General features: G+C 44.3%; 1 protein-coding gene across 2 annotated transcripts; it reads left to right on the top strand.

Annotated features, from left to right (window-relative positions):
- LOC140804442 (putative protein FAR1-RELATED SEQUENCE 10) lies at positions 1 to 3,235 on the top strand. Of its 2 annotated transcripts, none has more exons than XM_073160471.1 (4): positions 1 to 104; positions 419 to 1,499; positions 1,579 to 2,022; positions 2,145 to 3,235. In XM_073160471.1, the coding sequence occupies exons 2-4, from the start codon at positions 480 to 482 to the stop codon at positions 2,757 to 2,759; spliced, it is 2,079 nt and encodes a 692-aa protein (XP_073016572.1). In that variant the 5' UTR covers positions 1 to 104; positions 419 to 479; the 3' UTR covers positions 2,760 to 3,235. The 2 variants fall into 2 exon arrangements, with proteins under 2 accessions (XP_073016572.1, XP_073016573.1); XM_073160472.1 differs by having other exon boundaries at positions 7 to 1,499; positions 2,145 to 2,456; positions 2,550 to 3,235.
- Positions 3,236 to 11,696: the final 8,461 nt, after the last annotated feature.

Raw genomic sequence — 11,696 nt, 5'->3', positions numbered from 1 at the left:
GGCAAAGCAAGCCCAGTCCATTTTAGAAGGAAACGGCTGAATATGCGCACGATCACCCTCCACGCATTTCGCGAAATTTTTTGCGTTCTTCCGACATTTTTTTGGTACTTAAATCTCCTGGGTTTTTCGCTTCACGATTTATCTATCCGTGTGATGTACTCGGTTGACTTGTATGTTGGTATCTTCATTTTGAGGTTTATTTTGTGATGATTGCTGGGTTTTTAACGGGTGGTCCAACGGATGCTTAGTAAATTGATAAAAAGTTGATTTTTGGCAACTCAACGGGTTTTCACATTGCGGGTTTATGTTTTCCATTTGAGTTGCGTCACAAAAGTTGAATTTTGATGCATCACTGTGCTTCTACGGACAGGTAATGGTTTGTCCAATTCTTAATTAAGGGTTTGTCTATTTTTTCAAGGATCACAAAAATCTTTGCGTATGATTGATTGGAAACTCTTATCGGCTGAGAATTAGTGACTATGGTGTCGATTCCATCGAGGCCTGTGTGGATGAAAAGGCAGCTGTGCCCCTGTGGTGATTGGAAATGTTTTGTGACATATGAGGGACAAGTAGATGAGACAAACATGGGAGTCCAGTTAATTAAAAGTGATTCTAGGTTGTCAGAGACCATGGTTTCACCTTATGTAGGGATGGTGTTTACGAGTGACGACTTAGCATTTGAATATTACGGGAATTTTGCAAGAAAAAATGGATTTTCTATTCGGAAGGAGAGGTCGAGGTTGAGTCCTCAGTTAGGAGTTTACAAGAGAGATTTTGTTTGTCATAGGTCAGGATTTGCACCAACGAGGAAGAAACAAACCGGTGAACATCAAAGGGATAGGAAATCGGTTAGATGCGGATGTGATGCGAAAATGTATTTGTCGAAGGAGGTTGTAGAAGGGATTTCTCAATGGTTTGTTGTGCAATTTAGTAATATACATAACCACGAACTATTAGAGGACGATCAAGTTCGGTTGCTTCCAGCTTATCGAAAAATTCATGAGGTGGATCAGGAGCGCATTCTTCTGCTTTCAAAAGCTGGTTTTCCAATACACCGTATAGTTAAGGTGCTCGAGTTGGAAAAAGGCATTCAAGGTGCACAGCTCTCGTTTTTGGAAAGAGATGTGAGGAACTTCATCCAAAACCACAAGAAAGTCATTCAACAAAATGATGCTTTATTGATGGAGAAAAGAGAAAGTGATACAATGGATCTTCTTGAGGCCTGCCGGGCAAGTAAAGATGCTGATCCTTATTTTGTCTATGATGTTACAGTCGATGAAAAGGACAATGTTGAAAATATTGCTTGGTCTTGTGGGGATTCCATTCATGCATATAACATGTTTGGTGATGTGGTCTACTTTGACTTAACATATCATTCGATGACTTATGGTATGCTTTTTGGAGCATGGCTTGGCATTGACAACAATGGAAAAATTCTCTTATTTGGTTGTGCATTATTGCAGGACGAAACAGCCCGCTCACATGCTTGGGCCTTGCAGGTTTGCTATTCAAGATATTTGGCTTCATTTTCAATTTGTTAGAATAAAAATTCTTACTTATTGTTGGATGCTACTTTAGGTATTTCTCCGGTTCATGAAAGGAAGGAATCCACAAGCAATTATTACAGATTTAGACACTGGTCTTGGAGAGGCCATAAGAAGTGAATTGCCAAATACAAAGCATGTCATTTCTTTATACAGTATCCTTCCCAGAATATCTAGCTGGTTCTGTCTTCCACTTGGCCCAAGGTTCAGGGAATTTAAATATGAGTTCGAAGCGTTGTACAACCTAGAAAGTACAGATGATTTTGAGTTCCGGTGGAATCAGATGGTTTCCCACTTTGAACTTAATTCTGATAAGCACATTGCTTTACTCTTTTCACTTCGTGCTTGTTGGGCATTTCCTTACACAAGGGGTTGCTTCCTTGCCAAGATGGTTTCTTCATCATTTTGGAAATCTGTGGATGATTTTTTTCACGGAGTTTTTAAAGGGCAGACCTGTTTACGAGGTATTTTTGAGCAGGTTTGTCTTCTGTAATTGGAAAATACTTCGACTTTCCACTTCATGACTTTTCCTCTATGTTTCATTTGTTTTTATTTTGTAAGTTTATCTCTGGTCTGAGAAATCTTCTCTCACTTTTGTAGGTCGGAAATTTTTCTAATTATAAAATGCATGCACACGTAGAGCCGCATTATATGCATCTAAAAACGTGCCTCCCTTTTGAAGAGCATGCACAAAGTATTCTTTCCCCCTTTGCATTTAAAGCTTTGCAAGAAGAACTGGCCTTGGCCATGCAGTATGCCGTATCAGAAAAATCTCCTGGATCTTATTTTGTGAGGCATTTCAAGAAGATTGAGGGAGAACGGCTGGTAATATGGATACCAGAACAGGAACATATTAACTGTTCATGCAATGAATTTGAGTCATCGGGAATTTTATGCAGGCATGCCCTTCGGGTACTGGTACTCAAGAACTATTTTCAACTTCCAAACAAGTATCTTTTAAGTCGGTGGCGTCAAGAAAGCTCACTTTATTGTCATAATGAACAGAGTAATCTAAATGTCAAGGATGAATGGTATGAAGAATTCAATTCTCTGACTGCGACTTTGTTTTCTGAAGCATCGCTGACGAAAGAGCGATCTGATTTTGTTCATGGAGAACTTACAAAAGATCTTACGAGACTTATTAGTCAGGTCAGAGACATGCCAACTGTTGATGAAGTTATTGATGTTACGCTACTACCTGCTAATGGATTGTGAGAATCGTGTGCATAAAAATGTAGCAATTATAAGCACTAGGAAGCGCCTTCTGATTGTAAACAGGAGTGCATGTCTTCTAGTAGAGCAAACCCTTGTCTGGTGTAAAAGAAGCTGAATCTGTGGTTTTGGCCCATTGCTTTCGGGTTCAAGAGTCAAGACTGGATCCTTTCCTCGAAAAGGCCTTAAGAGAAAAACAGAAAGCCTCCGCATATCGGCCAAGTTTCTCCTATCTACAATGGAAAATTTATTGTTGAAACTGAAGATGGCATTGGGGACAGAAAAGAAATGTTGTTTAGGTGTTATCTTGTTATGTAACGAATTTATATTCTCTTTATCGATCGGAAATAGGAGAAACATATTTTGGAAGTGTGATGAAGACTTAACAAGTTGGTGTAGATCGAAGATGATTGTTGATACTTTATTTGGTGAAAATATGGAAGACTAGAGGGATTAATTAGCTTCATATTTTTCATTATCTGCATTTTACATTCTCAAGTACTTCAGTTCCACAGTTCTCATTAGTGAGCTATTACAACTCTATTACATGTCTACAATTTGTTGAAATTCATTAAAGTTGAAAATGGTCAGGATCATTTGGGGCCAACACTATTAATTTGAATCTCTGTATAATAGTTACGATGTTGAAGGCAACAGGGATGGAGAATTCGGTAAATTGCAAGTGTTATTTCTACAAGAATATTAATCTGCAAATTACGAACATTGTTTTATTCATTGATCATACCTGATTTTCGCAGCAGTAAACAAGTTTCCATCTTCATATATCCTACTGCACTTCTGTAATTTCTTCTTCAAAAGGGTCAGTTAAATTTTAAAATTCCAAAGCAACTTCTTACTGCTGAAGTCATCGCTATCTATGAACTTCCAACTTTAGACGACAGGTACACTCAAACGTGCAGGTAGTCAGGTTTGTTTGAACTCGTACGAGGATATATGTCCTGTTGTCGGACATGATCGAAATCCTGGGGATTTTGTCGGAGGGATTCGTATTGCGATCCTATCTGATACGATCCGGGTGAAATGGATGAGCAAGGTTCGGTGTTCCACCGGATCAAATCAAGAATTTATAATGTTGTTTAGGAAAATGAACAAGGTAGATGGCTTCCACTGTGACTTGCAAACAATGAAAGGAACTCGTGAATGGGCGTCGGAGGGGTGTCCGGCGTGACCACTCCGATGCTTAAGTCAGCAGGGTTATCAAAGAAGAGAACTTGAGTGATATATATGAATGCTTGAGAATGAAGAGATTCTAGCCCCTCTTAAATGACAACCATACATGCTATTTGTAGGAGGGAAGGCTAGGGTTACCTTGATACGCGTGCTCACCTACTACTTGTACCCTCGAACGTTGACTGCATGTCTGGTCCCTTTCTTCCCGATAGCTTCGTGGGTACTCCAAGAATAAGGGACGTTGACTGCATGTCCAGTCCCTTTCTTCTCAATATTTTCGGGGATACATTCAGACTAAAGGACGTTGACTTCCCGCCCAGTCCCTTTCTTCCCTATAATCTATAAGATCCTCTAAGGAAGTTACTCGGGTATCGAGCCCTCGGCTTTGACATGAGAACCCGGGTCCTAGTTAATCATCTCGGGTCATGTAGGAAATATCCGGCCCCTTGGTTCTCACACGGGCCATGCAATGAGACTTCCCGGGTCATTCATGACCCGGGCCCTTTCAAGGGTATCACCACCCATCCCTAAAATAGTCGGGCTAGAGTCTCACTCGCTGTCCCGATTAGTCTAAAATAATCTGCGGCGAATAACAGCATCGAAGCCTTCAAATATCCCAGAGATGGGACGAGGTGCCGAGGCCTCATGTCTCTCGGGCTTACCGGAATAATTTATTATCCCGCTTTTCTTAGAGATTTTCCAAGTGTTGAGAACTTCACTGAGATAGAAACCTAGGCATCGGTCTCCTGTTCTTTAACTGATTATTTGTGATGTAACTATCTTAAACAAAAATTTAAGCCGGGGAACAGGTTCCGGGACTTTGGAATGGTCGAGGTACGGAGTCCCGAGCCAGGGTGTAATGCCCTGGGCTTATGTAAAGCTAAGGTACGGAACCTTAGGCCGGGGAACAGGTCCCGGGACTTTGGAATGGTCGAGGTACGGAGCCCCGAGCCAGGGTGTAATGCCCTGGGCTTATGTAGAGCAAAAGGTACGGAACCTTAGGCCGGGGAACAAGTCCCGGGACTTTGGAATGGTCGAGGTACGGAGCCCTGAGCCAGGGTGTAATGCCCGGGGCTTATGTAGAGCTAAGGTACGGAACCTTAGGCCGGGGAACAGGTCCCGGGACTTTGGAATGGTCGAGGTACGGAGCCCCGAGCCAGGGTGTAATGCCCTGGGCTTATGTAGAGCTAAGGTACGGAACCTTAGGCCGGGGAACAGGTCCCGGGACTTTGGAATGGTCGAGGTACGGAGCCCCGAGCCAGGGTGTAATGCCCTGGGCTTATGTAGAGCTAAGGTACGGAACCTTAGGCCGAGGAACAGGTCCCGGGACTTTGGAATGGTCGAGGTACGGAGCCCCGAGCCAGGGTGTAATGCCCTGGGCTTAATTCTTCTTGGTTGAATGTATCAATAACTTAAACTAGACAGAAATATGAGAAAAGCGATCCTTTATTATTTCTTGAAAAGCGAAAATTACATCTGCGCGTTGGCTAAGGGTAATATTTCTTTAAATGAAGTACATTCCAAGGTCTCTTAAGAAGCTTCCCCTGAGCATCTTCCAGATAAAAAGATCCTGAACTAACTCTCCTAATGATTTTGTAAGGCCCTTCCCATCGAGCTTCCAGCTTGCCCACATCCCCAGCCGGATTGACCTTCTTCATAACCAAGTCCCCTATCTGTAGATCTCGAACTCGGACCTTTTTGTTGTAGGATTTCATGACCCGGCCTCGATATGCTTCCATCCGAATCATGGCTTGATCCCTCTTCTCTTCTAAAAGATCCAGTTCCACTGCACGGCTATCCTCATTATTGATCGGATAAGATTCTACTCGGGCAGATGTTTGCCCAATTTCAACAGGAAGGATAGCCTCGGATCCATATACCAGGCTGAACGGAGTTTCTTGAGTCGATGCCCGGGGAGTAGTCCTGTATGCCCACAGTACACTGGGTAATTCTTCTACCCAGTCCTTCCTTTTGCCTTGGAATCTGGCCTTTAAGGCTTGCACAATAATTCTGTTTACAACTTCTGTTTGACCATTGGCTTGAGGGTACGCCACAGAAGTAAAAGACTGGGTGATCTTCATTTCCCGGCACCAAGATGTTATATCCTTTCCCTGAAATTGCCTTCCATTATCTGAGATCAATCGCCGGGGTATGCCGAAACGACAGACTATATTCTTCCATAGGAACTTTAGAACCTCTCGCTCGGTGATTTTGGCCAAGGCCTCAGCTTCTACCCACTTAGAGAAATAATCAACAGCCACCAGTAAGAATTTTTTCTGAGCCTGGGCGACCGGAAATGGTCCCACTATATCCATACCCCATTGATCAAAGGGACAAGATGCCCAGATAGGCTTCATAGGCGTGGCTGGGCTGTGTTGAAAGTTGGAATGATGTTGGCATCCCTCACAAGTCCGGACTACTCGGGCGGAATCATGGTGAAGAGTCGGCCACCAGAATCCGGCTAGCATCGCTTTTCGAGCCAAAGATGTTCCTCCCAAATGCTCACCACAGCATCCTTCATGAATCTCTCGAAGAACATAAATTACTTCCTTCCCGCTCAAACACTTCAATAATGGTCCCTGGAATGATCTCCGGTATAGAACATTATTTAAGAGAACAAACCTGGGAGCTTGTCTTTTTATCTTCTGTGCTCGAGCTTTCTCCTCGGGCAATTCACCGTCCCGGATGAATTTTATCAGAGGAACCATCCACGAATCTTCTGGTACTGGCAACATCTCTTCCTCTTCGATGGCTAAAATTACTCGGGAAATAAATAGAACTTCCCGGGTTCTATCTTCTGATAAAGAGGCAGCCATTTTTGCTAAGGCATCTGCCTCTCCATTTTCTTCTCGGGGTATTTGCTCAATACTCCAATCCACGAACACTTCTGCCTGGGCTTTGATGAGGTGCAAATATTTGAGCATCCTGTCATCCTTGACTTCATACGCACCCTTTATCTGCTGAGTGATCAACTGTGAATCGGAGTACAATATAATTCTGGCCGCTCCAATCTCCCGGGTAGCTCGGATACCGGCTAGAACAGCCTCATACTCTGCTTCATTATTCGTCACCCGGGAATCAATTTTTACTGCCAACTTAATCTTCTCTCCCGACGGGGATATTATCACCACTCCGACTCCGCATCCAGCCAGGCAAGAAGCCCCATCCACAAACACTCTCCATCTTTCTTCCTCAGCTGGTTGAATCATCTCAGATAGGAAATCCGATAAAGCCTGCGCTTTTATGGCCACCCGGGGTTTGTACTCAATATCGTACTCCCCCAATTCCACATTCCATTTAATCATCCGCCCGGACACTTCTGAATGAGTCATAATTCTTCCCAGCGGGCTGTTAGTAAGGACGATAATGGGATGTGACAGAAAATAAGGCCGCAACTTCCGGGCAGTCACAACTAAAGCCAAGGCCATCTTCTCCACTTCACTGTATCGTAGCTCGGGACCCCTCAAGGCATGACTGACATAGTAGACAGGCTTCTGGTCAGAATCTTCTTCCTTGATTAACACTGAGCTAACGGCATACTATGTGGTGGACAAATACACAAATAATTTATCCCCGGGCTCGGGTTTTACCAGCACTGGAAGCTCAGCCAAATGATTTTTCAGATCCTGGAAAGCCTGCTCACACTTATCATCCCAACCGAACTTCTGGGCTTTTCTGAGAACCTGAAAGAAAGGATAACTTCTGTGGGCTGACCGGGATATAAACCGAGATAAAGAGGCAATCCTCCCGGTCAACTTCTGCACTTCTTTGACAGATCGAGGAGAAGGCATATATAGCACGGATTTTACTTTTTCTTGATTGACTTCGATCCCCCGCTCTGTCACTATAAAGCCCAAGAACTTGCCACTCCTGACTCCGAAAATGCATTTAGCAGGATTGAGCTTGATTCCATAAGATGTTAAGGTGGCAAAGGTTTCTTCCAAATCAACAATAAAATCCGCCATCTCCTTTGATTTTCCCAGAATGTCATCCACATAAACCTCCAGATTTCTTCCCAGCTGCTTCTCAAAGACTTTATTCATTAAACGTTGATACGCGGCCCCTGCATTTTTCAACCCGAAAGGCATTACAACATAACAAAATGTACCTCCCGAGGTGATAAAGCTGACCTTCTCTTGATCATTTTTTGCCAAAGGAATTTGATGATATCCCTGATAGGCATCCATGAAACTGAGCAGTTCGAAGCCTGAGGTGGAATCCACCAACTGATCAATCCGGGGCAATGGGTAATGATCTTTTGGACAGGCTTTATTGAGGTCCCGGAAATCAACACACATTCTCCATTTCCCGGTGGCTTTGGGTACCAGCACCACATTCGAGAGCCATGTAGGAAATTGTACCTCCCGAATGTGACCGGCCTGCAGCAACTCTTTCACCTGTTCATCAATAACTTTGTCTTTCTCGGGACCGAAGTGTCTCTTCTTCTGTTTGATCGGGTTAGCTCCCGGGAGAATGTTTAATTGATGCTCAGATATCAGGGGTGAAATTCCTGTTAGTTCCTGCTGGGACCAGGCAAACACATGAATATTAGTCTTTAAACATTTAAGTAAACTGACCCGGGTAGATATATTGAGGTCCCGAGCTACCCGGATCTGTTGGCCTGGTCCTATCTCCACAGCCTCCTGCTCCTCTTCTGCCACAAAGTGTACTTCCCCCTCCTCCGCCATCCTTCCCCTGACTTCCCCCATCTTGGCTTTCTTCCCCTCCTTTCTAGACTTGCCTTGATCTGCCCGGATACCCTCCACATAACATTTCCGGGAAGAAGGCTGATCTCCACGGACCTCTCCTACTTGACTGCCCACTGGAAATTTGATCTTTTGATGGTAAGTAGATGCTACTGCCCTCAACTCATTCATGGCCGGCCTCCCCAGAATGATATTGTAAGATGAGGGGGAATCCACCACTGTGAAGGTGGTCATGACTGTTTTCTTGACATCTCGGGAGCCTAGAGTGAGTGGCAGAACAAAGTCTCCCTCTGGATAAACCGCATGTCCAGCAAAACCAAAAAAGGCAGTTTCCACAACCTCCAACTTAAACCCTTGCAAATCCATCTGTGCTAAGGCATCTTTAAAAATCACATTGACTGAACTGCCTGAATCCACAAAAACTCTCAAAATGTCGTAGTTGGCCACCCGGGCTTGGATGACCAGAGCATCGTTGTGTGGCATGTTTACTCCCTTTAGATCTTCCGGACCAAAACTGATCACGGCCTCGCTCCTCCTAGATCCTTCCACCTCCATACACTCCCGCCTACTTCTCGACTTCCTGGCTCGATTTGAATCTCCATCGGTGGAACCTCCCGAAATCATTTTGATCAGTCCCGCCACAGGGGAGGAAGATCTTTTCTTCTCGGGCTCCGGCTCCCTCCTCCTACCCACAGCGTTCCTCGGGCTATTTCTCGCGTTTATCCGGGTGTTAGGCATTGGTGGTCGAGGTGTCCAGAGTGGACCTCTCGACCTCTTGATAGATTGATCATATCCTTGCCTGGTGGGTGGAACATAATTTCTCTTTAAAGCCTTACAATTCTCCGTCCTGTGCTGACATACCCCGTGCCTAGTACAAAATCCACTTCTCTCGGGCTGAGAAAACGGGTGATCGGGAACTGGGTCCCTACTGCATTCCTGTACCTCTCTCTCCCGGATAATTTTCAGAGGCACGTGCTGGGAAAAGTGCCCTGGATTACCCCGCCTTGGTCTTCTCTCCTCGGGCTTAGATGCCCGGTCCCCTCTCTCCTTTCTGATGGCTTCCCTCTTTTGCCTCTGGGCTTCCTCCATATTAATGTATTTTTCTGCCCGAGATAACAAATCTTCAAAGTCCTCAGGCACTTTCTTTGTTAATGATTTGAAAAACTCACTCTCTTTCAAGCCTTGAGTGAAGACAGTGGTTTTTGTCTCCACCGCACAAGTAGGCACATCCAAAGCCACTTTATTAAATCTCTTAATATACATCTCAGACTCTCCTCCGGGCCTTGCCTTACTTCGAACAAACTGAAAGCAGTTTTCTTATACTTTTTGCTGCTACTGAAATGATGCAAGAAGATTTTCTGAAAATCGTCAAACGATTTAATACTCAATGGAGCCAACCCATCAAACCATCTTTGAGCCGAATCTACCAGCGTAGTCAAAAACACTTTACACTTGATCCTATCGGTGTATCAATGCAACATAGCCATATTCTCGAATCTGGCCAAATGTTCCTCTGGATCTTCGTTTCCATCATACGTTCCTACTTTGGCAGACTTAAAGTTCTCGGGAAGAGGTTCCCGAATAATTGCCTCGGCAAACGGGCGTCCCTTGACAGACGCTCGAGAAGTTCCACGATTTTCCAGCTGTCCTTCCAAGACTTTCATTTTCTGCTTTAACTCCAACATCTCCTCGACTATCGTTGGTGACTTAGATCCAGCAGAGGATTCCTCCACTTCTCCCCTCTTCTCCTCCTCCCTCAATTCCTGCTGCTGCTCCTGTTCTTTTTCTGGTTCCTTTTCGAGTGGTATATCATGGTGGGAAGCTTCCCGCCTAGCCATAGCTTTCTCTACGGCTTCATTAATACGCTTATCTAACTCCGCTGGAGTCATAGTAATAAGATCAGGAGGAGCATCCTCTTGTCTCGAATGATTTGCGTCAACTCCCTGAACCCGGGAAGTATTCTGGTTAGTCTTCCTCGTGTGAGCCATATCAACGCCTTAGTCTCAAGTTTCCCACAGACGGCGCCAATAATACGATCCGGGTGAAATGGATGAGCAAGGTTCGGTGCTCCACCGGATCAAATCAAGAATTTATAATGTTGTTTAGGAAAATGAACAAGGTAGATGTCTTCTACTGTGACCTGCAAACAATGAAAGGAACTCGTGAATGGGCGCCGGAGGGGTGTCCGGCGTGACCACTCCGATGCTTAAGTCAGCAGGGTTATCAAGGAAGAGAACTTGAGTGATATATATGAATGCTTGAGAATGAAGAGATTCTAGCCCCCTTAAATGACAACCATACATGCTATTTGTAGGAGGGAAGGCTAGGGTTACCTTGATACGCGTGCTCACCTACTACTTGTACCCTCGAACGTTGACTGCCTGTCTGGTCCCTTTCTTCCCGATAGCTTCGTGGGTACTCCAAGAACAAGGGACGTTGATTGAATGTTCAGTCCCTTTCTTCTCAATATTTTCGGGGATACGTTCAGACTAAAGGACGTTGACTTCCCGCCCAGTCCCTTTCTTCCGTATAATCTATAAGATTCTTTAAGGAAGTTACTCGGGTATCGAGCCCTCGGCTTTGACATGAGAACCCGGGTCCTAGTTAATCATCTCGGGTCATGTAGGAAATATCCGGCCCCTTGGTTCTCACACGGGCCATGCAATGAGACTTCCCGGGTCATTCATGACCCGGGCCCTTTCAAGGGTATCATCCTATCATTGCTCCAATTCTTCAACCTTTTATGCTAGCAGCACATGGCTGATTTCCAAGAATTCATCTTTGCAGAAACTTCAATCTCTATGAAAAGACTATAATTCTCAGTACTTCATTCTACGTACTTATTGATTTAGTAAGCTGTACATCAGAACATCTAATTATTTCCCAAAATAGTATATTCTCTAACCAGAGATTGCCTCCAAAATTATCAGTTGATACGAGTCTTTCTGGTTTCTTGTCATCCATTTAATTACACATTCGATGTTGCTGGCCTTGGAATAAATTAGAATGCACATCAGTCGATCTATATCTATGAAACACGAAA

Source organism: Primulina eburnea, chromosome 11 (assembly GCF_022965805.1).
Source record: "Primulina eburnea isolate SZY01 chromosome 11, ASM2296580v1, whole genome shotgun sequence".
NCBI classification, from domain to species: domain Eukaryota; kingdom Viridiplantae; phylum Streptophyta; class Magnoliopsida; order Lamiales; family Gesneriaceae; genus Primulina; species Primulina eburnea.
The sequence above is the reverse complement of the archived record's forward strand: the minus strand, read 5'-3'. Positions and strand labels throughout refer to the sequence as shown.

Excerpts from the sequence above, each read along its gene's own strand:
- LOC140804442 (XM_073160471.1), top strand. The coding sequence starts at position 480 with ATGGTGTCGATTCCATCGAGGCCTGTGTGGATGAAAAGGCAGCTGTGC. Across the intron at positions 1,500-1,578 it reads CACATGCTTGGGCCTTGCAG|GTATTTCTCCGGTTCATGAA; the intron begins GTTTGCTATTCA and ends ATGCTACTTTAG. Across the intron at positions 2,023-2,144 it reads TACGAGGTATTTTTGAGCAG|GTCGGAAATTTTTCTAATTA; the intron begins GTTTGTCTTCTG and ends TCACTTTTGTAG.